This window comes from Elgaria multicarinata, chromosome 3 (assembly GCF_023053635.1).
Source record: "Elgaria multicarinata webbii isolate HBS135686 ecotype San Diego chromosome 3, rElgMul1.1.pri, whole genome shotgun sequence".
In the NCBI taxonomy this organism is placed as follows: Eukaryota; Metazoa; Chordata; class Lepidosauria; order Squamata; family Anguidae; genus Elgaria; species Elgaria multicarinata.
The window spans coordinates 54,249,156-54,276,208 of record NC_086173.1 but is presented as its reverse complement, the minus strand read 5'-3'; the positions used below and the strand labels follow the sequence as shown (position 1 = coordinate 54,276,208).

Below are 27,053 nucleotides of genomic sequence, written 5' to 3'. Positions count from 1 at the left end.
TAAACCAAGGCCTCACTGACAAGCTCAGTTTTAAATCAGCTGTTTACTTTTGGGCTTTGGCTGTGGGAGATCTAAAGGACCACAATTCCTGTTCCTTTCCTCATCTCAGGCTGACTGAATCATCCTATCCAAGATGGCCGACAGCGACAAGAATGGAAGCAGCCGTAGCAGCAGCAGCAGCAGCAGCCGCCTGCAGAGCAAGAAGCCCCCCAACCTTTCCATCACAATTCCACCAGTGGAGGCAGAGGATGAAAGCAACGAAACACTGGTATGAACGGCTACAGTTATCCGCAAATGGTTATTTGCTTTTTAATTACCATGATTCCTTGGTGTACGGAGGGGCTGCTGTGAGTATCTTGAAGTTATCTCTCTGCCCAGGGTTGGCATCATGCAGCCCCTACTACCTCTTGCTGCTGCACCACTGAAACGTGTAGCACTGGCACAAACATTGCCAGTTTGCTGCCATTTCCCCTGCCAAAAAATCAGAGGGGAAAGGCATCCATAGTGACTATGGAGCACAAAAAGGGTCAACATTGGCTGGCTTGCAAACTAATTTTGACCTTTTGAGCACTGTGTAGCCACTACAGGTGCCGATAGATAGATAGATAGACAGACAGACAGACAGACAGAAAGACAGACAGACAGAAAGACAGATAATCTGACTTGAGGGGGAACTTCCTTCCCAAAAGCAAATACTTTAATCCATCAGAGATAATCAGCCAGCTTGATTGTTTTAAGATTGTACTTTATTTACAGTGGTATTTTACTATTTTTAGTGAAAGACACTTATTTGGTGTGTCTTTCACGATTGTTTTTCCTACCAGAGGCAGGGGAGAAGAAGTGAGAACCCCTTCTTGAATCACTGCACCATAAGTGAGGAGTAGCCCTCCTTCATAAACCCTTCTTGCTCTGGGCTCTCTACTACAAATATTCCCTTGTGATTTTCCTGAATGTCTACTAGTTGAGAACCTCCACCCATGGCATCCTTCTAGAGGTAGGCAACATGGTGCCATCCAGATATTTTGGACTTCAACTCTCATAAACATTGGCCATTGGCCATGCTGGCTGGGGCTGATGGGAGTTGTAGTTCAAAACATCTGGAGGGTGCCAAATTGCCCATCCACTCCTTACTCCATTTCTTTCTCTTTCCTCCACTGATTCTCAAAATTGTAAATTGTGTCAGGGGTTAAGTTTGTAATCAAACCTGCACACCACTCCACCCTTGCACACATCTGCCCCTCTCCCCAGCATTGCCAGGCTGCGTAGCCCACTGTTGGAGATAACTCCTCTGGTTTCTTCCTTCCTGATGAAGGATGTTCCATCAAAAGGGCAGGCTCAAAGATAGCTCATGTCATGAGTCAGCTCCCACCCACCCCGAATCATACCTTCATCCCCATCTTTCTTTCCGAACACTTCTAGCTTCTGAAGAAAAACCCAGTTCTCCAAAAGAGCGTGAGCCTCCAAGAGTCCAGGCTGAAAAGGCAGGACAGCAACTTCGAAAGGCATCCTGGCTTGCACAGACAAACGTCACTGTCCCAGAGTATTCGCAAGTATGACAATCTTTAGGCCACCATTTTGCTCTGTATGCTGATAAGGTGTTAAGAGGAATTACTCTTTGGTGTTTCTACAGGTGCTTCCAGGTGGAGGGCTCCTAGCACTAATAATATAAAGGCGTTCTGAAGCTATTGTGTCTTTCCCTCTTTAATGGTTTTTTTTTCTGGTAAGAAAGAAAAAGATGGAAGATCAGTGAAGGTTACAAACAGAAGATGTTTGTGGCCTGGACCCTCTCACGCCCCCGCCCTGAGAAAATTCCATGAATTGGACACTGAGGACAACAGAAGCCTCATCTGGAAGCACCCTAGATTCTGTTCTCCTGCCGTTGAAGGCAGACTCTGTGCTGGGATGCTGAAGAAGACTTTATCCATAGATCCCTCTGCTTTAAAAGCAACCCTTATTCCTTATGAATGGATGGGCTGAAGTGTGAACTGAGCCAAAATCACGTTTGAAGTTTTAAAAAAACTGCTTGCTGAAGGGAGGTGGATAGGAAAAAGCAATTCCCTTAGGCAGCGTTTTTATTATTATTATTATTATTATTATTATTATTATTATTATTATTATTATTATTCCCCACTGCAACTGCCATGGCTCTCCCCACCTCACCCCACTGTTCATGTTTGCTGTCTTTGTTAGTTTTAAGGGTGCTTCCCCTGCTCTCCCTCCCCCGCCCCCCAATATCACAAAACTAGTCCCATGTGCAGTCACAAGCATGGCTGGTTGTTGCAAAGAGCAGGTAACCAGTGCATAAAGGTTTTGTAGGTAGCCAGTATACAAAGCTTGAATAGCACATTCTGTGTTGAGGGTCAGCAATGCGTGGGCCACAGCCAGCCATCAGAGTACTTTCTCCAGCCTGTTTCTCCCCCCACCTCCCACCCCCTGCCACCACCTGAAAACACACCCTCTGGCCAGTCATTCTGGGAGGCACCGCTAGAGAGATTTTTCTGGAGGAAAAAAGGCCTTGCTGGGCCGTAGATCTCTCTATGAGCGGCGTTCTGGGTGGCTTGCTGGTCCTTCAGTCTCACGTGGGGTGTGGCCTGTTGTTTCCTCCCCCCAGAGGGGCCGCCCAGTGGTTTGGAGTCAGCAACGACTGGGATGGAAAGCGGCAGCACTGGCAGCGCAAGAGCCTGCAGCACTGCAGCCTGCGGTATGGAAAACTCAAAGCTGCCTACCGAGAGATGGAGCTGCCCAGCCTGGATGTGCCGTCCTTCCAAGGCACGGAGTCCCCAAAGCCAAAGAAGCTGCCCAAGGTACGTCATCCCCCTTCCTGTCGTCTCGGGCGTCATTGCACAAGAGGGGCAGTGAGGTGCACGAGCTTACAGGGCTGGGTTGGGTTGTGGGCAACCCTGGATTTATAGCCCTACTTGAATATTAATCTTCCAGCTCAGTGGCAGAGCCAAGGCTTCGCACACAGAAGGTCCCGGGTTCCATCCCTGGCGTCTCCTGTTAGCCGGTGATGGGGAAAGACCTCTGCTCAAGACCCTTGAGAGGCACTGCCAGTCAGAGGACACCCTACTCGAATAGGTGGACAGTCAGACTCAGCAGCTTCTCGTGCCAATGGGTGTTGTGAGTGGCCTTAGACTAGTGGTCGGCAAGCTTTTCAGGGCTGCGGACACATTTGGCATTTTGGAAGAGTGTCCCAGGCACCACCACAAATTGCCATGGAGGGTAAAATCTTGTCTGGATTATCTCAACCACCCCCTTGTCTGGATTCTCATGTTTCTTGCCCCCTCACTTTTCTCCCCTCCCCCTCAGCCTTTCTGTCTGGGAAAGCCGCCAAATGGCTTGACAAAGAAGGATAAGACCAGCCGGTAGCTAGGCAACAAAGGTGTTTATTTACAGAAGCTGAACAGTGCAGGGAAAGGAGGGGAAAACGGGGGTTTGACTGCAAAAGTCAAGGAACACAGAATGTGCTCCTCACTACCTGAGCTGGGCTTCTCGGTACTAGGTCCAGCCTCTGCCACCTCCTCCTCATCTCCTGACTCCATCTCTATGCAGGGCATGACACTTTCTTTTTTTGTCCATGGTCTTTTGTCCCCACCTCTGTTAAAGTCAATGGAGTCACCTCAGTAGAGCGCTAGGTAGGGAAAGCCCCCCCCTCACCCTGCCAAACAATAGCTGAGGTGGGGAAGAAACCCACTCACTGCCAAGGACCCTGTCGCTCCAAAGGTCTTTGGTGGGAGGGTGAACTTCCCCTCCAGACATTTTTTTGGCCGGGCATCTTTCCCTCCGTCTCTGTTAAAGTCATTCGAATGTTGGCGCACTGCTTTTCCAAGGAAAAAGTGGCCTTGCGGGCACACTGGGGTGGCTTGGTGGGTGCCAGTGCCCCCTTGGGCACCGTGTTGCCAGCCTCTGCCTTAGACCAAAAGAGCGTGATTTGCTTGATCTATCTCACAAGGCAGCTCTAAGTTCCACGGAGGAAAAACAGGATATAAATGAAACTAATAATCTCAACAGCGTAGGCATTTGCTTTGGACTTCAGTCGCTTTGGTCTTTCAGATTGTGGACCCTTTGGCCCGAGGCCGCCCTTTCCGGCACCCAGATGAGGTGGATCGTCCACGCACCCCACATCCCGTCCTGCCTCCTCTGACCCCCGGCGTCATCTCCTTAACATCATTCGGTAGTGTACGGTCTGGCTACACCCGCCTACCCCGCAGGAAGAGGGAATCCGTTGCCCATATGAGTTTCAAGGCTGCTGCCGCTATGATAAGAGTGAGTTTGGTTTGTCACTAAGGTTTCCTCTCTGTCCCCTTGCTTTTCTTTTCTAGAAGAGGCTGTGTGTGCTGTTGCCTCCTTATCTTTCTGTTCATCAACTGTACAGTGCGGACACTGATAAACAAGTGGCTGAAATATAGAATTTTAGTTTGAGCAAAAGGTGGAGTGCAATGAAAATCCCTTTCTCCAAGTACTATCGAGTAATCTTATTCCGTTGTCCATGCAAAGAGAGGCAGGAGCAGTCATCCCCTCTTCTCTCTCTCTCTCTCTCTCTCTGCATGGAGAAACTGGGATTGCTGTTATCTAGCAGGGATTGCTGTTATCTCTGATCACCGATTGGAGGTCATAGCGGAGATTCCTCTCCCTGGTAACCTCCTAAGGGGCGGGGCTTGGGAAGGGGCGGGAGCTGGATGGTGCTGCAGGCCAGATGGAGAATGTCCGCAGGCCAGGTAAGGCCCAGGGACACCTGATATTTCTGACCCCTGCAGTAGAGGTTGGCAAAACTCCTAAGCTTAATAGCAGGGGCTTGAATTTGACTCCTCACTGTTCCCATTTGATTTTTATGAAAGGGACGTTCAGGTCTGGAGCCCTCGGTGTCAAAACGGAGGGGTAACAAACGGAGCTTCATCTATCCCAGCTTCATGGATGAGGATGTGGTGGACGGCATGGAAACCTTTGACTCCTCGTTCTTCAGTAAGGCAAGCATGGTTCCATAGTTTCCCCCTCCGCTCCCTTTCTACATCACCATAGCTTTATTCCATTCCTGTCAGGAGCCCTCACCTGATTCTGGCTAAATCTCTACTAGGAAGGAACTGCAGCAACTTCTCAGCAAGCCCCTCTGTTGGCTGTAGGAGGTGTCTTAACTTCCTCCGTCCCAAATCTCCCTCCGTTCCTCCTTTCCGGTTTGATGTGCAGAGCCATAAGTGGTTTAAATAAAAATAAAAAAAGTCTTCCCACCACTTCAAAGCAAAGATAGACCTCAAGGATCAGCAGCTGGAACAGGATCATGGTTCCTGTGGATTGCCTGGTAATGGGCTGGTGATGCAACCAGCATGGCCTCAGCTTCCCACATCTGTTTCCAGTGGCCGAGGGCTTCCAGCACTCCATGAATCGGGTGGGGAGGAGCTGTGCTATAGGAGCTCCCATGCTATAAAGTGGTGGTGCAGATCCTCAGGCCCAGGAGGCAGGTCCAGCCCTCTGGGGATTCCCCAAATGTTCCTGCCCCCTTTCCCCCTACCATCCCTTGTTTGCACAGTTCCCCCCACCCTGCTCTAAAAGGCTGAAATGCCTCTCCTCCTAAGGCTTAGTTACTAGCAATAAGAGCTTTCAGCTACCATAGGCTGGGATTTTTAGTCCTGCCCCCTTTCACCCTGCCCCCTTTTTTGCCTTTAGCCCCTCCCACCACTGGGATGTGCCCCCCAAGAGCTTTTCTAAAATGGAATTTGGCCCTCAGGCTAAAAGCGATTCAACACCCCTCCTGTCACATAAGAAGGTTCCCCCACTGACCAGGCTCAGATGGTGGTAACACAGATTTGCCTGCCCCATTCTCTCTCCCAAGCTTGAAGTATTCTTTGTGCTACTGATGCCTTTGAGGATGATGTCTCTTGCTCAGGAACCATTACAGCCCTCCTGAATGCCCACATCTGATTGATTTTTTGCGTGCTCCTTTTAAATTGTGTAGCTTAGAGCTGTAGCCTTGTGTTCCTCACACCAGATGTCCCAGGTTAAACTCCTTGTTTGAATATCTCTGTGAATTTTATTCATTGACTAGACTAAAAGGCTGGCTTTATAAACAAAAACAAAACCGTTTTAGTAACCTTTTTACTATATTGGTTGGCTTCCTACCTATTACCTATACTGAGCTAAGCAGCATTCTGTTCCACACAACAAGAGATAATTTGAAGTCATTCTTTGGTCCCCAAGTTTCTCTCTCTCTGCTGCCTTATCCACCAAGCACTGTCACAGTGCATGATTTGTGTAGGTGTCTACATTGAATTATGGTAACCTCAGTGTCTTGTAGGTCACAGTGGCTGGGCTAGGCAGTTATATTAGTCACTTAACAAGATGACGGCTTCTCACTATAAGCTATGGGTCCCCACCATTTTGGGGTCAGTGGACACATTTGGGATTTTGAGAGAATGTGTTATTGGCACTGTCACAAAATGGCTACCATGGGGAGGGGTTTGCTCATCCTAGTATGGCTACTATGATGGTAACACCAGTCATAGAACACTCATTTCCCAGAAGTCAAACTGGTGAGACTAAAAGAAAAGTAGCTTGCCAAGGACCAAAATACAAGCCAGAGTTCAAAAACAGAAAAACACTCTTTTGAACCCCAGTAAAGATAGCGCTGGAGGACAACCCTTTGCTTTGCACCATGCCGACTTCCTAGTTCAAAGGGTTTTTTTTAAAAGAAATAAAAGCTGGTCAGGCATCCTTACAGGCACTAAAAGAGGTGTCCATGGGCATATTGGTGTCCATGGGCCCCTGGAGACCCCAGTGCCACTAGGCCATGACAAACAGTCTCTCTGTCCCTCTCTTTCCCACAGGTTGACACCCCTGATGAGATGTGCTCCATGCCAGATGATGTGTTTGAATCCCCACCCCTCTCGGCCACTGGCTTCCGAGGACTTCCTCAGCCAGAGGATGGCAGGTCACCCGAGGCTGAGCACCCGCTGCAGTGAGTTTTGGGCTCTGGTTTAGAGTGGTACCAAGTGCTTCTCAGTATCTATTCAGACCTTAGCTATATCTGAGCTATTGCCACCAGAGAAAGAAAGTGAGACACACCTACCCCTCCCATCCAAATTGTGACTGATGGCTACCAAAGAAATGGCCTTTTTGGAATGCTGTTGCCAGAGAGGCTCACCTGTTGCGTACTTTGTCATTTCAGCAACAGGCAAAGACTGTTCTCCCTGCCCTTCCATGCAGGCCTTTTACATTTAATGTGCGTTATGCCTGAACTCATAGGGCCTGTTGGCAGTTCATGACAGCCCACCGTACCTTAATTTACCCACAGGAGCTGTTGCATTGCTGCCGGTTGCCTGCAGGCTCCATTTTTTGCACGGTGCCTTGCTTACCGTGGATTGTCATATCATGCGAACCCGAGCAGCAGGAAGAGGGTTAGACAACCCTCATATAACCCCAAAACAAGCCATGGGTTATGTGAGGGTTGGCAAACCCACAAACAACCCCTGCTGCCTGGACACAGCATGCCGCACGCCTGCTGGCACAATGCAACACCGCTTGCAGATAAATGAAGTCACGGTGGGCTGTCGTGTCGTGCAAACCCAGTCATAGTTTGAGGCAAGGCTGGTTGTATGAATTGTTTATCCTGATTTTGAGTGTGGAAGGCAATCTCCGAAAGAAACATGGAGGTGAAGGGCTGTGGAGAAATCTCCACCTAACAAGTGTTTTGGACTCTTGTGCATTGTCGAGAGGATGTAACAAGTGGAACTGGCTGCACAGCATTAGAACACAGAGGGTAGTATCCAATTTTAGTTCTACATAGAGTAGAGCTTTTAAAATGAATGAGGCTTAAGTTCATTGTGACTGACTTCATTCTCATGCCTCCAGCGGGTCTACTCTGTGTGACCACCTGATCTGTTCCTGGAAAGTGGGGTTTTTATTCACATATTCAAGGAGCCCACACCATTTTAGTCCTTGTGATCATCCTGCAGAAAACAATGAGTGAGCAGGCCAAAAGAAAAAGAACCGTCGGGAGTAGCGGGTTGGGGGACACAAAGCGAACCCCCATTTGATGCATGACCGTGTGACACTTCAGTAAAATACAGACGTGGAGAGAAGCTAATGTTTGCATTCGTGGGTTTTGTGGGAGCAAAAGCATTTTAATGCTTAGTATCCGGGAGTAATAATTCCGTACGTGTCCATGCTGCCCTCGGGCTCTGAATCCACGAAGTCCTTCCTCTTCTCGCAGGCGTGCAGTAGCGGCTGGCAAGGGCCTCCCATCAGCAGCTGCTGTTCCCAAGAGGGGCACACGGATCGCTGCGCGTGTGAAGCACTTCGCCTTTGATCGCAAGAAGCGCTACTACGGGCTGGGAGTGGTGGGCAAGTGGCTGAACAGGACGTACCGCCGGAGCATCAGCAGCGTGGTGCGCTCGCAGCTGGAGCTGACGGACAGCCATAGGTAGGAGAAGAGTGATGTCTAGAGGCTGGTTGTTTAAAAGAAACTATGGAACTGTGTGTCAGTCTTTATTGATGTTTGTCTGTAGCATCCTTCTCCTCCCTGGTGTCCTCCAGATGTGTTCAGGCACAACACCCAATTCAGTCCCTTTCAGTCCTATGCATCGGATATGCATTGAATTAGCAGTCCACCTGCGTGTTTCAGTTATAGTCCTTTTCTCATCAGTAGGCACCTAACTGAGACTCGATGATAAACAGAACCTGTTCTGGAGATAAATTGGGTCTCTAACTCTCCCTCTTTGCTTCCCCCCCCCCCCCTGTCCTTAATAGGCCTTACTTCACCTACTGGATTACCTTTGTCCATATCATCATCACCCTGCTGGTCATTTGCACCTATGGAATTGCTCCGATTGGCTTCGCCCAGCATCTGACAACAGAATTAGTGAGTCTCCTATTTTAATGCTACCTGTTTCATTCACACACCTCCACATCCTTTTAAAAAGCGTCAGGATGACTAACAGTAGTTAAAAATATATATCCATACAATACAATCAATTATTAATAAAAACTACATTAACTGTCATTACAAATCCGTAACAGCTGCAGATTCCAGTAAAATATTAGAAGTTTTGAAATATGCTCACTGGAACAATATGGAACAACCTTCTGAACCAGAATCAAGTAGGTCTCCCAAGCCTCTTTAGGGAGGAATATTGATGATTTATTGACATTTTGTTTTTGTTGTTGTTGCATCTGTCCTATAATAAAAGTTCTCTGGGTGGATTACATAATGAGGTGCCACCACTGAGAATGCCCTGTCCCTTGTGCTTGGGCTAGTGAACATAAAACAGTGTTGACCTAGTTGCTGGGCCCCATTTGATGACCTAAGGAAATGGTGGTGCTGTATAAGATACCCTGGACCCAAACTGTAGGATATGAAGGGTCAAAAACGTTGCTGGATGCTTCTTTGAAATGGTGTCACTTGAGTTGGGTTAGGGCAGGACTTCTTCAGCCTACTCTGTGATCTCATCTGCCTTTCTAGTGTTCTCAAAAGCACTTGTCCATGACGCCGTTTGATCTGTCAGATATGCTCAGATTCACCTGCATCTACCATTTGCAACTGGAGAAACAATCCAGTCCGAACCTTTTCTTAGGATGCTTTCCTTTTCTCTTAACTTGGGAATGTCTCTCTTGCGTTGCAGGTACTGCGAAACAAAGGTGTGTATGAGAGTGTGAAGTACATCCAGCAAGAGAACTTCTGGATTGGCCCTAGCTCGGTAAAGGCTCTGTTTCCTTTCGTTTACATTACTCTTGTTGAAATTATGCTTCTCGCCCTCAACGGAAATTAATGGGTGCATTGTCCACAGTGTCATCTGCGTGGGAAGTTAGGTCTTGGTCTGACCTGCAACCTCCCATACGTTATCAGTTGTAACAACCTACAGAGACTGTGATTACTGAAATAAAAAGTGGCCTTTAGCTACCAATTGGCTAGATGTGAGATGGTGCTCAAAGCCACTTCCTTTAGACCCATTGAAACAACGAAGAAAGCAAAATACTCTCAGAGTTGGAGACCATTATGCATTAGGGAGCAATTCTCTGTCCAACTCTGGAAGTGACCATCAGTTAGATAAGGGATGAGCAACGTGTGGCCTTCCAGATGTTTTGGCCTACAACTCCCATGATCCTTCACCATTGGTTATGGTGGCTAGGGCTGGTGAGCATTGTAGGTCAAAACAGCTGGAGAGCCACAACTGGCCACCCCTGACTGAGACAATATGAAAACCAGACCTAGCCCCATAAGTGTATGCTTAAGCTTCGACCACTGCATCAGACATCCCATCAACTCTCATAATCGTTTGCATCCTGAAGCGAGAGGAAGTCTGAATAATTTGCACTTCATGCTTCCGGCTCACTTGAAAGGGGCCAGATGCCAATTCTTCTGAGGTGGGATCAAAATCCTTGTTTCTGCTCAGCCCACTCCTTGCACAAGACCCAGAAGTGGAAGCAGGAAGGATCAGTCAGCCACACTTTCCCTTCTGCCAGTTTTACGGAACATGCAAAGTGACCCTGGGGGGAGGGGGGGCGTCACCTAATTGGTGGCTCTGTGTGGCGCCTCCTGGTGGCACTGACAGCTCGTCATGGGCAGGGGAGAGGGAAAGAGAGGTGAGACAGACAACATTCTTTTTCATTGAGCATCTTCCCACCCTTCCTTTGCATTTCAGATTGACTTGATCCACCTAGGGGCCAAGTTCTCTCCCTGCATCCGGAAGGACCAACAGATTGAGACGCTGATCCAGAAACAGAGAGATCAAGAGCGCCACTCAGGCTGCTGCGTCCAGAATGACAACTCTGGCTGTGTTCAGACCCTGCGAGAGGATTGCTCGGTAAGGACAGCAGCCTGCCATTTGCTCTAGCAATGTCAAGTAACTCCTTTGAATGTTAGTGGGGCTTGGTGCCCTCCGATGTGTTGGACAACAACTCCCAGCATCCCCTAGCCATCAATGCGAGTTGTAGTTCAACACATCTGGAGCACACCTGGTTGGGGAAGGCTGTTGTAAACATATCAGAAGCTTTGAGGGCTAGGGATGAGTTTTATCATTTCTGTAGTGGCGCAAGAGAAGCCACAGTTCTCTGGATAATAAGGCAGAGAGACACTGGAAGGGCATTTTGAGATCCAGCTGGACTGAATTTCTTCTCGTGATCACTTGCAAGTCCAGTTATAGTTATCTCACGTGCAATAAAGGAAATGGCCATTCTGCAAATATTTGTATCATCCCTGAGAAGGAAAATTCCCTTGATGCTATTATCTTGTCAGAGGAAATGTTTGCCCACGTTTTAGGTAAGTTTGAATTTACATGACCAGCTATAGCCCAGAGAAGTTAATAAAATTGCTACAGGCTTAATATAATTGCTACAGACCAACTATAGATGGGTCCACAAACACTTTCCTAGATTTTTTTTTTAATGCCTTCTATTTTTTCCTAAAAATGGGTATATTTTTGTTTTGGTGAGCCACCTCAGATCACAGATTTTCAGTGGTGAACCCAGTCATAAAGAAAGACCTCTTATGACAAATAAATACTCCGTATGAAGAGGCCTCTGGTAAAATTCTGCTCTTTCTTAAAATATTCTTAAAATGTTATTACAACGACTAGTAATAATAATAATAATAATAATAATAATAATAATAGTGTCTGAGTGATATAGAATGAATATATATATATATATATATATATGAGAAAATATAATGATATCTACATTTAGAAAGTTATTTTTCTCCCCCCGCAGGAAACATTGGCCACTTTTGTAAAGTGGCCAGATCATAATCATAATCCACCAGATGTTGACCCCAGCAATTCCAGTCTGAAGAGGTCGTCAGGGGCTGTGTGTTCTCAGGATCCCAGGTAGGTAGCTCTGTGCCTGTCTCTGTACGCCTCCACAAAGGGGGTGGGGGCAATCTCTCTTACAAATAAGGCAGAATGAGAAGTTAGAGTTGGGAGCTGTGCATGTTCTAACCCCAATAGCTGCCTGTCTGTCTCCTAACAGGACTTGTGAGGAACCGGCTTCGAATCGACCTCACATCTGGCCAGATGACATCACCAAGTGGCCGGTAAAGACTACCTCCTTCCTTAAATTGTTTGCTTTTACTTTTCTTTTGCAAAGGTCTTCCTACAGTGCAAGGACAGGTGGATGCTTTTAAAGAAATTCTGCAGGGAGAAAAGAATGGAGCCGCTTGGTTCTGCCTGCTTGCCTCCTTTATCTAGTGTAGTACAAGCTGCCTCATAGAGGCTGCATGCATCTCCCTCCACAAAGGAGAGATCTATCCTAGACATAGGGCAGAACGGGTGGTATGAAGTGTCAGAACTGGGCTGTCCATTGAGGGAATGAATCCTACCTTTCCTGCAGGAAGCCATGTACACATGTCGATACACCCTCATTTCGATACACCCATCAATTGAACTCAAACAGGGGAAGGTTTTGCTACACTAGTTGCTCACCACGAGTGCCAGGTTGTTGATTCAAGCCCCCGTTGCTGTGGCTTCTTGTGCTGTTCAAACCCGGCAAGGGTAGCTTGTTGGGATGGTTAACAAACCATCACACAACCCTACAACAGGCCATGAATTTGGTGGTTTGTTAACCAGCCTAATAAACTCCCCTCACAGAGTTCGGACAACACGAGAAGCTGCCAGCAAGGGTAATTCTGCAAATCAGCTGGCACATGACCAGCATGCGCAGGATGGTTAACAAGCCACTGTGGCTTGTTAATCACTCTGTGACCATGCAAACTGGGCCACTGAAACCATCTGCCACCCCTGTTCCCTCTGAACTTAGTTGCAATCCTCACAGTAGCTGGGAGAGGGGGGGATGCAGAATGGATTTCCCCAGCTAAAATATATTGTTGGGAGTCATCCCTGTTGTAATGGAATGTCTTTTTGGGTGTCTTGGACTTGAATAGGCAATTAAGACGTGTTAGCTTACAAAAGACCTGCTCCTGTTGGGGATGACAATTTCTTGAGCTGGTTTGTTAACATGGTTCAACTTGGCTACCTGAACATTTGGGCTTTCCTTGGAGCCGTGGTCATGGAAACTATCCTGAAGAATGCCTGCATTTCAAAATGTACCACTGCACCTCTGGCTTCTCCGTCAAGTGGTACATAAAGTTGAGCCATGGCCAAGGTGGCCTTTCTAGAAGACATGGGTGTGAAGGTTGAGAGTCATCTCTTAATTCCAGGACCGCACAAATGTAGATGAAGAGGAAAGAAGTAGTGCAAATAACAGGAATGTAGGCAACCACCATGCTCACATGTGCATATCTGCATGTGCGCGCGCACTTACAGTCACCCCTCCTTCCTCTTTCTTCCTAACTGCCCATGAATCAAAGCCTGATCACTTTCTCTCTGCTCAGTCTTCCTGCATGAGAACAGCTAGCTAGAAAATAACAGGATCTGGCTGGAGGCACCAGCCATGAGGACACAACTAGGGGTCTCCAGGATGCCTGAACTCATGCTTCTGCTAGATGTGCTTAACTCAGTCCTCCCCAACCTGGAACCCTCTAGATGTGTTGCTGGCTGGGGGATTATGGGAGTTGTAGTCCGACACCTCTGGAGGGTGCCAGGTTGGGGAAGACTGTGCTAGCTACTTATGGTGCCTGTTGGCTTAGGATATCCACTTGGTGGTTGTGTTGGTTGTCTCCAGCCGGGTATGTCATTGTGGTTGTTAGCAGTAGTTGTTTGCGGCGAAATTGATGAGAACAGATGACTCATGAAAGTACGTCAGCCATCTCCTTGTTTCTAATTGTGTGTGTCATTTATTGACAGATATGTACCGATCAGGCCAAAAGTAATCACACTGGCTTATTGCATATGGACTGTGACATTAAAGGAAGACCCTGCTGTCTTGGAACCAAAGGCAGGTAAATAGTCATCCTGAGAGTATCACAGGCCTGCCACCAGATAGTAGCAGCTGCAGACCTCCTAGTTTTCCTTGTTGTGGATAAGAGAGAAAACAGTTTTAAAGCCTGATTGCTTAGAAATCCTGATCTGGAATCTCTCAGTTTCCCAAGCAATGCTATTATCAGTTAATACAGCATGCTAACTTAAAGCCAAAAACCTCAGTTCCGTGTTCTTTCACATTTTGCTTCACAGTTTCATGTTAATTAAGAAAACTTTTCCAAAGCTGAATTTCCAGAAAGATCATATCAACCAAGTCTTGAGATCTAGCTGCTTAGGTTTAGCAACATGTCTTATTTAACTTCCCTGTCATCCTATTAAGCAGAAGATTCCTGAATCAGAATCTATAATCAAAAGAAAACTTCCGTCTGCCAGTCAGCTTTAAAAGGTGGCCATAGGCAGTGTCTTAAAGTTTAGCAGCCATTTGGGAGAATAATCTGAATGAATACAAATAAAGAATAGCAGAAAGTGCTGTGGCAGCTAAAAGAGCAACAAATTTATTGTGGGAAAAGGTTTTGTGGGCCAGAACCCACTTTGTTAGGTCTCTATGTACAGTATTTGACGAAGTGGGCTTGTGCCTCAAGAAATTTGTTAGTCGTTAACCATTTTTTTTTTAAAAAAAAAAACACTAACAGATTTGCACACAGAGGCAAATATGGAAATATATGCCTTAAGCGGCAACCATACGAACGTAATATTATCTGGGGGCGAAGAACTGAAGTTTAGGTGGATAAAAATAAACAAGAAATACATAATGCAACTACATTTGTCTGACTTTCTTTGTATTAGCTGTGAGATCGCTACTCGGGAGTACTGTGAATTCATGCATGGCTACTTCCATGAAGAAGCAACCCTTTGTTCACAGGCAAGTAATACCTTTGGGTATGTAGGTGAGGAAACCTCTAAGGTTTGACCCAAGCTTGTAGAATGGCAAATCTGACTATGGCTCGGTTTCCACTTCATGACAACCCAGAGCATGGGTTGTCATTGAATCATGGGTTGCTGTTGAATTGTGGCATGAACCCAACACAGATTTAAGTATGGGTTGTTAACCATGAACAATCCAGGAAGAGAACCCATGGTTTGTTAGGTTGTAAACTCTGGATTGTTCATTGTTAACAACCCATACTTAAACCATAGTGCAGGATTTACACGTAATGAAAACCGATGATGCGGTAATGACTTACATTGAAGCCATGATTCTACCTGTACTTCAGGTTGCCATTAGGTGTGAATTAGGTCTATGTAATGCTAGGAAAATGGCAAGTGATGCTTTGGGAAAACAGTCCTCTCTCAGCCTCCCTTTTCAGGTAACAGCGGCAAAGTGTTCAAGAGCAGGGTTGACATCAGCACCCGGTATTGTGCCAAGACTCCAGCGGCTCCACAACTGCAATGCACCCCTCTTTTTTTTTAAAAAAAAAAAAAAAGTTCCATTATGGTGTCCTGTGCAATGTGAGGCAGCTGGATTTAGCAAACATCTTAATTTCCCACCATGCGCTGGAATCCCACTACGTCGAGGCATGGTGGGGAATTGAAATGGGGCTGCTTGGAGTGCTGCTGCCAGATGAGCCTGTCGGGGTCCAGTGGTATTGAGGAGGGGTCCACTGGAGGGCCCTCCTCAAAAGTGGAGCTGGTCCTCTTTGAGAATATTCAGGGATGTGTGTGTAGCTCCTTAAAGAGCTTCTGCCTTGAGTTTTCCACCATCTTCTGTCCTTGCTCATAAACAGGCTGCTTTCCCCAACATGAATGATGCCCTCCAGCTGTTTCGGACAGCTGATGGGCCGGAATTGGCAGCCTTGAAGCGTTTTGAGGTCCCCATGCCAATCGTGGGCAGGGCCACAATCCACCACTTGCTCTCCCCTACACACACATACAGGCACCCATTTTTGTACATATGCTTTTCTGCACAGGGAAAGGGGCTGCCCTTTTCTCCATGCAGAGAGAAAACAAAGCAATCTCACCATGGAGAAAGAAACTGGGACTCTTCCTTCATAGTCAGACCACTCTCCTTCCTTGGTGTGCCTTTCTCTGAGGGGGAGGGGCTTTGGGGGGAAGGGAAGGGGCCTCCACCAGGCCCTTGGGCTGGAGATTCTCCATCCCTGGAGTAGGCAGTCCCCGGCTTGACAGGTCAGTGCTCTGATTCATTAGAAGGTGGCTTCATTTGTTTGTATGTTTCTTTGCAAGATTTATAAGTGGTTCTTTATCCAAGAGGGTTCCTGAGTGGGGAACGATAACAGAAAGAAAACAGAATCAGCATACAGAATTAAAAGACTTAAAATCAGATTATAGCAATAAAAACGTTGAGAGACAGGTTAAACAGAGAATTGCTGCTTCTTTTTCATATCCAGTGGGATCCCTTGGCTTACTCTTCTGCTAGTAGCAGCACCCCCTAAATTCTAACCCAGCATATGTGAGGAAAAGCAGCAGATAAGGGTGTTCCTGTGTTGAATGACTGTTCATGGAGCCATGAATCCAGGGTTAGGGTAGGCTGACTGCTGACCAGCACCGCTGGGGATGGGGTGAGGTAGGGGTGGGATTGTGTACCCCCAGGAGCCCCTGAGTCCAGCAGGGTCAATGAGCATCAATTCCACCACAGTAGACTGGTGGGTTCAGGGGTTTTGCTCACTCCAGCTTCCTCTGGTCTACATATTTTAATGTGTTCTCTCTCTCTCTCTCTCTCTCTCTCTCTCTCTCACTCTCTCTCTCATATTTCAGGTACACTGCATGGATGAGGTGTGTGGCCTCTTGCCATTTCTGAATCCAGAGATTCCTGATCAGTTCTATAGACTCTGGTTGTCCTTATTCCTTCACGCGGGGTGGGTAAGAAGAGGGACATGCATTCCCTTGGGAGGGGCAGCCTCAGGCTTGGGCCCTTGGGCTGGCCCGTTTGGTCCCTCCTCCATGATTGCTTTGATATCCCACATTTCCTCCAAGAAGCTCAAGTCAGTGTAGGTGGTCCTCTCCCTCACTCACCCCCCACTCCATTTTTATTTTACAACAACCCTGTGAGGGAGGTTAGCCTGGGCGATAGACGCACAAGCAAGCTTTATGGCTGAGCAAGGATTTGAGTCCTGCTCTTTGCAGTCCTAGTCTAAAATTATTATTATTATTATTATTATTATTATTATTATTATTATTATTATTCATTTATATACTGCCTCATCTACTAAAAAGCCATCAAGGCAGTGTACAATAATTTAAATCAATTGCAACCCTAAAAACAAGAACAGTAAAAATGCAAAACATTTTAAAACTACATGTTTTAAAAGGCTGAATTGGAAAGATGCATCTTTATACCCTTTCTAAAGGCCAAGAGGGCAGGGGCCTATTGTAGTTCTAAGACTCTTACCACTATACCAGGCTTCTCCATCTTGGTGCCCCCCCCCCAAGGGACTGTGTGCAGTCCAACACATCTGGAGAGGCACCTGATTGGGGAAGGTTGCACTGCACCATACGGGATGTTTTTCACTGTTCGTGTCTTCAGCCCTGCCTGGATTTCCTAACCTTTTGCATCAGGATGCTCAACACTTCAAGGCATTGGGGAAGTTCAGCCTCTAATTCAGCCTTCCCCAACCTGGTGCCCTGCCAATGGGTTGGACTAAAGCTCTCATAATTCCTAGCCAGCATGGCCTGACAGAATTATGGGAATTGTAGTCCAACACATCTGGAGGATGCCAGGTTGGGAAAGGTTGCTCTACCTTCGTTTTGCTCTGCATCCTGCCCGGCTTCCCATGTTATGACTGCCAGGGTTGCTTCTTTGTCAGATCTGTCTGACTGGGTCTTGCATTTCTCCATCCAACCCAGAAGCCTACAATGGGGTTCATCTGCCTCTGATGGTCTTGGATTCCGGTGCAAAAGACATACACTTAATGTTTAAAAAAATTCCAAGCTCAGGAATTTGTTTTGAGTAATGGAACTGAATTTTGCTCACAGCCCCTAGTTACTCCACCCTTTCTGCATTTCAGCAGTATAATGGGGGAGGAGTAATTTTCTTGCTGCTATTGTCAAACATTTGGGAGATGGAAATCCTTCTCAATCTACTGCAGATTACCCGGAAATCCATCAGTAGATCCTGATGTACCCTCTACCCTCCTGTGCTTTAACAGCTCTTGTGCAAAGCCAGGCATGTTTCTTGCACATGCTGTTTCACATGACTAACAGAACCTATGAACTTAGTCAGGCTGGTGGAGGGTGAACACCGATAGGAAGGACTAGTGCTGCCTAAAGCCATGAGGAGCTCTGATGTGAAGTATCTGCCTGTCTTCATCCTTCATGCAGGGTTATCCACTGCCTGGTATCGGTGATCTTCCAGATGACAGTCCTCAGGGATCTGGAGAAGCTGGCAGGCTGGCTTAGAATCACAATCATTTTCATCCTCAGCGGCATCACAGGCAATCTGGCCAGTGCCATCTTCCTTCCATACAGGGCCGAGGTAAAGACTTTTTTGTTGGAGGGTGAATACAAGTAGAGCCTTTTCTATCTAGGCTATCCCAGACAACCAGAAGTGTTGGAAAACCTTGAAAACAGGGGTGGATACATATGGCCCTCCAGATGTTGTTGGGTTCCAATTCCCATCAGTTCCAGCCAGCATGGCCAATGATCAGGGATGATGGGAACTGATAGTCCAACAACATCGGGAGGGTCACAGGTTCCCCACCCCTGCTTTAAAGGGAAGGGAGTTTGGTAACTTTGAGCTGCTAGCAAGAATGTGAGGAAACCTTCCCTCTGGACACCCAAGTTCTGGAAACAAGTGAATGTCGGAATACAATCAGTATTAAACAACGTACCTAATTGGTACGGTCTCGCTGCGGGTTTGGCAGAAGTTTTCCAGATTTAGAAATATTTGGGAAAGAGAATGGGAAGCATTTATTGGGCGAAGGGGCAGATTCAAGGGCCAGGAGATCGATATTCACCCCCTTGGGCAACTTGTTGGGAAGGCAGCTTATGAATAATGTTAATAAAGGAGCTGCAGGTCTTCTACCCTCCTGTGTTACATCTGGCCAATGGAAATCCTACACAAGGCATCCTTTCAGTCTCTGCGGACACAGCACACACACACACACACACACCATATACAGTCTTCATTCAGACAATGTTGTCGCAGCTTTATAATCCAAGGTACGAACAAGCTGGGAAGTTTGCAGTTGAGAAACAAGCTGGTGAGTTTGCAGTTAACTGTAGTTTCCTGTTATGTCCAAACTGTAGAACTATGGTTAATGACTTCTGAATAAGCCTAGACATGAAGTTTAAACCGTAGTTTCATATCCAGGCTTGTTCAGAAGCCATTAACCATAGTAACAGGAAACTACATTTAACTGAAGACTTCCCACCTTGCTCCTCCTTGATTACCAGGGGAGGCCATAGCTCACTGGTAGAGCACCTGCTTAGCATTTAGAAGGTTCCTGGTTCAATCCTCGGCATCTTCAGTTAAAGCGAGGAACCCCTGAAACCATGGAGAGCCACTGCTGCCAGTCAGTGTCAACCATATTGAGCTAGATGTACCAAGGGTCTGACTCAGTATGAGGTAGTTTCCGGAGTTCCTTCCTATACTTTGGATGCAGGAAATCTCCGGTTCAATTCCTGACCCTCTCTAGGTAGGGCTGGGAAGGACCCCTGTCTGAAATTCTGGAGAGTCACTAAGCTAGATGGACACATGGTTTGACTCCATATATGGCAGCTTCTTATGTTTGTATGTTGCTATGATTCCTCTAAACAGATAACAACACAGAGTACAAAAGCTCCTACATTCTAAAATCCAGGTGCTTCAGTCTTGCTCAAAGCAACTTCTTTCTTTTTTAACAGCTTGTATTTCAGGAAACCTTCATAACGGTGACCCAAGACAGGATAGAGGGGTGGGCCTCATTATAAGATGCCTTTTTAGAGCAACAAGTTCATCTTTGAAACCAGCAATGCTCCACTTGCTTTGGTCTTGAACAGCGATTCCAGGTTAGGGAGAACAGGAAAACTACATAAATGTAGCATCTGCCTTAAGCCATTTCCAAGAGCTGAACGCCGCATGTTCAGCAATATCCTGTGGCATGCAGGGAGTGATACTCAGTTCAGACTGCAAATAAGGAGATCCCATGTTTGAGTACTCCCTCATGATGGAAATTCTTTTGCATACAGAAAGCTAGCATATCAGGAAAAAAGCTCAGGCTTTGCCTTCTCACTGATGTGCTGGTTTTCTGTGTGCAGGTGAGTGTGTGTGTGTGTGTTTGTTTAAACATTGGGAGCATTCAAACATATGATCCTCACTTTCACTTTGAAGAGGTACAGTCTCTCCCAAAAGGGCCGTATCATTTTTTATTTGTGCCTGTTTGATGAATAGACTGTACTCCCTTTGCACAGATATTTGGAGCCTTTGGCCTCTTCTAGTTTCTATGGGTTACTGTTGGTTTGACTCATTCCTTAGATGCCTCGGATTTTTGTTATCTGCTCTGGACACACTCGGACTGTAAATGTTACTATGGAGTGAACTGGCTAATGGGTTTTTTAAAAGGGAAATCTTGTGAGCTGCATCTGGCCTGGAGAGGGATTAATGCAGGAGCTGCTTTCCCTTAGCTTTATCCTTCCATCTCCTTTCTTTCTCTTGGCACATGGCAGAAGCAGCCTGAGAAACAAAGGTGGTGTGACTGCAAGCGGGTGATGTCACTTCCCTAAGGGAGCCCGGCTGGCCAGCTGCCACCTGACTCTTGGCCTAGCACAGACCAGAAAAGCCAATAGGCGGAGGTCTGAGGGAATTGGATAGGTGATGCAGGTAGTTCTGAGCCTGAGGGAAGACAGAAACTTTAGGATAAGTTGATGGAAGATATCTAGATTTAAAAGCAATGATTTCAACTAATGAATAAAACAGACAAATGATTGGTATTTTGCAAAATGTATGTAATCCTAAATGTTTAAAATTTCCGCCTTTGTTTTGTTGTACAAGTTGCATAGTTTTAAAATCTAGATTTCTTTCATCAAACTAAAGCAGTGGAGGGTAACCTTTGGCTCCTGCCTCTAATCTGGCCCATGCTGGGGTCCAATCCGGCCGACAGAGGGTTGAGCCCCCTCCGCAGCCCCCGCCTTCCCAAAGCCCTGCTCTCTTCCAAAGCTGTGGTGCAAAGGGAAATCCCAGCAGATTAAAGTTAAACTGGGGGTTCTCCTGTGCCAGTTCCCACAACCCTCGCCTTCAGATTGGGGACACACACATTGTGGGAAGGAGCACCCTGACTCATCCGGGGCTTTGTTTCCTCCATGCAAAGAGAGGGCCAAGCCAGTGGGCCAGATGATGCCAAGGGGCGGAGCCTCACCCCAGAAGCCACTCCCCTCTCATAAACTCATCTGTCCTCATGCAGAAAAATCTCTATGCAGGAGAGGTATGGGGTTCTGGGCCTCTCTTTGCACAGAGAACGGGCCTTAGCCGGGCTTGCAAGAAGAGAGAGGCATTCACTCCCTCTACACTGAGATTTTTTTAACTAGTGGAGTTGAGGGACATATGATGCCACGAAAGGGGAGCAGCTTCAGGGGTAAGGCCCCTCCCCTTGGCATCATTGGCCTACCAGCTTGGTCTGGAAAGAGGATAATCTGGATCCTGGACCAAAACAGGCTGCTCTCCTCTTTCTTCTAAGGCATCAGGATGTGGTGTACAAGAGATCCAGCTATGGATGTGGTGCCAACCATGCCCTATGTGCCATACCGCGCCTCAAAAGTGTGGGGAGCCGCCCTGCCGACGGGGCTTAAAAGCAACAACATTCTCATTTTGTCTGCACATCAGCCCTGTGAGGGATATTAAGCCAAGAGAGAGAGAGAGATTTGCCCAGAGCCACCCAGGGATCTTCCTGGCTGAGAAGAGATTTAAACCTGGGTCTCTTATATTGATCACAACACTCGCTCTCCCACAGGCCACGCTGGCTTGAGTCTCCCTCTCTGACTTAGTTGCAAAAACTGGCTTACCCATATGTGCAATATACAGTTGCAAGTGGGATCTGCAACAAAATGTTGCCGTGCAGAGTGCTCCTGCTCAGTGTTCCAACCCGCCATGCCCTTCTTCAGAATGCTTCATTCCATTTCTCCTTCCCCATGGGTTTTCCTCTGCCGCTCATCAGCCTTTTGTTGCCCTAGAGTTTTCTACTAACAGAATTTTCTACTGAAGTTCTCTGCATTTGTATTTCTGCAAACGTCGGGGTTTCTGAGCTCTAGGGAAGCACTGAAAGTGTTGGGAGAGCAAAGAAGGTGGGAGGGACTTCATGTTGGGCAGGAGAGTGTGTGTGTGTGTGTGTGTGTGGTGGCAGGATTGTGGGGGAGAGCAAGGGAACAGATGCTCTAAATAGATGCTTCATGTACATCTGCTGCTTTTGCTTCCAATCAAGGAGACTGCATGAACATCTGGTGGTCTGGGATGACACTGGCAAATAGGGCAGCCACCTTCCTGATTCTTCCACCTAGTCCAGATTCTTGGGTCTGCGTGTTTGACAACTGGTAGCACAAGACATTTTGGTTTTTTAAAATAAAATTAGCTGATACAAAATCTCTAGGTGTAGTTTTTTTGGTGGCAAATTTAGCTCCCCCCCTTCCTTTTTTTTCTTTGCGCAAGAAAAGTTGTTTTGGATATGAAGATGATTTCTTGGGAATAAATTAATCTTTCACATTTAGCCTCACATAAAGCGATTTGAGAGCTAAAATAACGGCATTCCAGTCCTGTGGAAAACAGGGGAAAGAAACACAGCTGATGTGCCTACAGTGAAATGGGGCCTCTATGCAAACGTGTTTTAGGATCACAGCTTTAGACCTCCTGGTGAGAAGAAATCTTGGTATAAAATGGTGGCAAAGGATGTCATTTTGCATTTAATTTCCTTGGGCAGGTTCCGAGCCCCCCGCATCCATGTATCAAACAAAAAGCTTGCAGCAAAGTGGGTGCTGGGAATGAGATGCCAGTACATCTCACAGCTCCACCTTTTGTGGGGGGCGCTTAAAATGCTGGGGCCTCCCTTATTCCTTTTCTCGAGGCCGAGCGGGGCAAGATGATGCTTTGGTCAAAGTCGCTGCCTCCCCAGCCTCCATGTGCTGAGCCAGCACGTGTGGGCTGCCCTCTTAGTTCACACGTGAGCGTGTGCCCTCTCACCGTTTTGAGTGATGCAACAGGCAGGTGGCTAATCTGAGGTTCTGACAGGCTCTAAAGGCGATCACCCATCTAATCCTCTGGGCAGCCTCAGCACTTTATCAGCATAGTGCCTTGTGGGGTAGAGGCTGAAGCTGGCTGCTGAGTCACTGGAAGCCCGTGAGCACACTTTCCATCACGATGCTTCAGCATCTCTGCTGGTTTCAGCATCTCAGCTTTGACCCATGGGCAGCCTACCTGTCAGCCGGCACCTATAACCGGCAGAGGTACATGGGTGGTGTGGGGCTTCTTCCTCAAGAATTGTTACTAGTTTGTTTATCCTTTCATACAATACTTCTACGTGCAGAGTACTTCCAGTCAACATGGCCAACGGTTAGGAAGGCTCGGAGTTGTAGTCCTGAACATTTGGAGGGCAGCAGGCTGAAGTATATGGGATATATATAGCAAATACAAGACTTGCTTCTGAGCATCATTGGTCTGAACTTCTGTGTGAGTGCAGCCAGAGGAGAATGAGGAATATGTCGGTGGTGCCGCTCCCCACCTTACCGTCTTGTTTAATCCTGCCTTAGGGGAACGGAAAAACTAAAATGAAGGAAGGCCCTTCTAAAGGGCCCCTAGCAGCCAAGCATCTTTTGCTGACTGTTAGAATCCCTGCACTACAGCAGGACTTGCATGGAACTGATTAAGTAGTTAATTTTCAATCCCTTGAACCATGAAGGGCTGAGGGAACTCATATACCAGATGCAGAAGTAAACATGCAAAGTGGTAAACAGGCCTCTTTTTAAAAAACAACAACTTTGAGGACAAAACTTACGATCATATTTGTTCCCCAAACCTGAATTAATATTGAATTTAAAATGGTTTCACCCTTAACTGAGCTTCCTGGTGATATAGTACATCCTTTGCAGAACCTGGACTAAGGGTGTAATTTTATCCATGTTCAGACAGGAAAATGTTCTACAACTCCCAGCATTCCCCAGCAAGCAGGACTGGCTGAGGAATGCTGGGAGTTGTAGGACTTTTTTTCTGTCTAAACATGCAGAGGGTTGTGCCCAAAGGCTTCCTTAACAGGGAGTAAATCTACTTGAACTTGCAAAGACTGTCTTCTAAGTAAGCGTGCTTAGGCTTGTGCTACATATAGATGAAATGGAGAAAAAGAAAAAGAGAGTGTGATTGCTTAGGGTCACGTGGGTCATTAGTGAGGCGTAGTACAATCTACATGCCTTCTGACTTACTGCAGTGTGTGTGTGTGTGTCTGTTTGTGATTTAAGGAATTCCCTTTCTTCTGAGTCAGCCTATTAGTCCATCTAGCTCAATGGTCTCTGACTGCCAGCATCCCTCCAGGGTCTCAGGCAGAGAACTTTCCCAGCCTTGCTTCCTTTTTAACTGGAGATGCCAACGATGGAATGTGGGCCTTTGTTTATGCAAAGCATGTGCCCATTGCCCACAACATTCACTGGTCCAGACCATAGCACTATGGACCAAGGGATTTGAACCCACAGACCCAGAGGTGTGCCACTGTAGGAAGCAGCATGCTGTGCCCAGCAGTTCCATCACTACCCACCCCAGGATCGATGACACCTATCCCAGGAGAAGGCTGACTTTGCCCAAGATTTAAACCTAGGCAGCCTAGGGGTTTGAACCTACTCATCTCCTTGATCAACAGGCCTACTGTTTGGGCTTTAATGAGAACAACTGGAGTAGGAGTAGGATTTGCAGCTCTTTGTTTACCAGGCAGTACCCTAAGCCACTGAGCTAAAGCTTCATGGGATACACTGCCCTATTAGTTTTTCCCAGGTTCTCTCTGGAGGGGGTCGTGAGAATCCAGCTGGCTTAATGGTGGAACACTTCCTGCTGCAACTGACTTTTAATTTCTCTCTTTTCCGCCAGGTGGGCCCAGCAGGATCCCAGTTTGGCTTGTTAGCCTGCCTTTTTGTGGAGCTCTTCCAGAGCTGGCAGGTCCTAGAGAACCCCTGGAAGGCTTTCTTGCATCTTTCTGGCATCGTCCTTTTCCTCTTTATCTGTGGCCTCCTGCCCTGGATCGACAACATTGCACACATCTTTGGCTTCCTCAGTGGCCTTCTGCTCTCTTTTGCCTTCCTGCCCTACATCACCTTTGGGACCGCGGACAAGTGTCGCAAGCGGATCATGATCATTGTCTCGCTGCTGGTCTTCGTGGGCCTCTTTGCATCTCTTGTGATCTGGCTGTATGTGTACCCCATTAATTGGCACTGGACAGAGTATTTAACCTGCCTGCCTTTCATAGCCAAGTTCTGTGAGAGGTATGATTTGGACCAGGTCTTGCATTGACGAATCAGGGAGGCTATTGAATGGGTTTGGTGGAGAGGATTTTAAAACTTGCTAGATTTTGAGCAACAAGGAATGGACGGAGGCAACCTTGGCTGTCAAAAGCAGCACATCTTTGTTTCCAGCTTCCCAAGGTACCACCTACGAAATCAAGTGCTGAAGTAGAACAACCAGGCAGGCCCTGCTGCCTTTGTTAACCTCCTGGATGCAATGGATAGAACATATGCAGACATGCCTCTTCTGCATCTCTCCATAGCAGTTCTGGGCATTGAGGAGCCATTATTGGGAAGTAGAGCTATGGAGAAGGATCATTCCCTCGGTGACAGTCTTCGTTACCAAAGGTTTTTCCACTCTGACACCTGCAGCAGGTGGCATCCTCTGATACCAAGACACCTCCTGGACACACTTGGGACTCTAGCTGCTCCGCCATATATGCCAAGTCCCGTTGGATGAGCTGGCAAAGGATCGAGTGGCTTCTTTCATCTGTGGGACTGTCTGGGCCATTGGTGGGATGGAAGCCTGGCAGGAAGTGACTTTAAAAGAGCACCTTAGTGATGAGGCCACATCCTATGGAACTGCTTCTATTTACCATCTGCCTGCCTCTCTGGTCTCCTACTTGAAGTTCCTCATTTTTATGCAATTCCTGGTTTGGGGTGATTCCTTTCCTAATGCCTTTTGGCACTAGATGGTGCTTGGACTTTGTGGCAATTTTCCCTGCCTTGGTGCCTTTTTGTGGTACTAGGAATTGTAATGTGAAAATAACCCCCTCTTTTTGTCTAAGGGGTATTTTTTTTATATGCATTTTTTCTGCTTCTTACATTCACAATCTTTGTATGTCACTAGAGTCAAATACTTTCTGGCAAAGAGCATTTGAGCTTTTAGAGAAACCTTGTGCCATCTGTAAGAAATGCTGGTAGCTATTCCAGCATCTATACTGGATAAATACAGCGGCCTGGGATTTCTGTAGAAGCAGGCTTGAAGAACTGCTTCCCTCTAAAAAGCAGGAGGCCAAGCAGATTCTTTAATGGCAGACAAAATGGAGAAACGATATTTTTGGTCTAAATAAATTAATGAGTTTAAAGCAATCCAGTGGAAGTGTGTGTGTCTTTTTCCTTTTTTTATAAGGCCTTGTGTGAACCATTCCAGGAGTGGAAATAACCTACTGTGCAGGTGATGCATCAAAGAGAAATTGAAATATCTGTATGATTTTGTTGCTTTGATAGTCAACTTTAGGGGTAGTTTATAAAAGAAAAATGTATTTGTTAAACCTTTTATTTAATCCAGATTGATATAATAGGAATTCTATAATTTGGATTAAAGGAACCTTTTGTGCTGAAAGTTAACGTTTAGTGTGCTGCAAACACTGGGCTGGGTTCTTCCTGTTAGTATTAATCAACCCGGCCACATTCAATGTGTAAGCATATTGGGGCGAACAGCTATGTAGAGTATGATTGACTATTTAAAATTAGATAAAGCAAACACGTTTCTTCCCCCACCCCTCCATTTTCTCTGGAATGGCAAAGCATGCTATGACATCTCCTGGTGCTGATACTACTAATTTGTAATCAGAGATCAAATTTGTCCCTGGGGAAACTATGTGTTGCAATGAGACTGTTTCTTTGCTAAAATGTTAGCAATTTGTCCTGACTTCCATTTTAATATCATACCTCTTCTCAAAATTGAACTCTTGACTCTCCCCTCCCCCCTGGCCTTTGGTACCGTAGTGCTAATTCCAAATGTCTACTATTCATTTTAATTACCTCCCAACAATGTTTTATATTCATTGT

The 27,053-nt window shown here is 46.7% G+C and overlaps 1 protein-coding gene across 2 annotated transcripts in view; it reads left to right on the top strand.

Annotated features, from left to right (window-relative positions):
• RHBDF2 (rhomboid 5 homolog 2) overlaps positions 1-26,355 on the top strand; it is a 74,146-nt gene extending 47,791 nt beyond the window's left edge. The window contains exons 2-18 of one of the 2 annotated variants that reach the window (XM_063120341.1): positions 110-268; positions 1,420-1,550; positions 2,612-2,804; positions 4,054-4,266; positions 4,839-4,967; positions 6,819-6,949; positions 8,204-8,413; positions 8,740-8,851; positions 9,612-9,686; positions 10,632-10,793; positions 11,698-11,813; positions 11,956-12,019; positions 13,728-13,822; positions 14,649-14,724; positions 16,575-16,675; positions 18,138-18,291; positions 24,850-26,355. In XM_063120341.1, coding sequence (XP_062976411.1) covers positions 134-268; positions 1,420-1,550; positions 2,612-2,804; positions 4,054-4,266; positions 4,839-4,967; positions 6,819-6,949; positions 8,204-8,413; positions 8,740-8,851; positions 9,612-9,686; positions 10,632-10,793; positions 11,698-11,813; positions 11,956-12,019; positions 13,728-13,822; positions 14,649-14,724; positions 16,575-16,675; positions 18,138-18,291; positions 24,850-25,269 — 2,517 coding nt within the window. In that variant the 5' untranslated portion in view covers positions 110-133 and the 3' untranslated portion in view covers positions 25,270-26,355. Of the gene's footprint in view, positions 1-109; positions 269-1,419; positions 1,551-2,611; positions 2,805-4,053; positions 4,267-4,838; positions 4,968-6,818; positions 6,950-8,203; positions 8,414-8,739; positions 8,852-9,611; positions 9,687-10,631; positions 10,794-11,697; positions 11,814-11,955; positions 12,020-13,727; positions 13,823-14,648; positions 14,870-16,574; positions 16,676-18,137; positions 18,292-24,849 lie in introns of those variants that run through there. The other variant, XM_063120340.1, reaches the window with a different exon arrangement.
• The last annotated feature ends 698 nt before the right edge of the window (positions 26,356-27,053 follow it).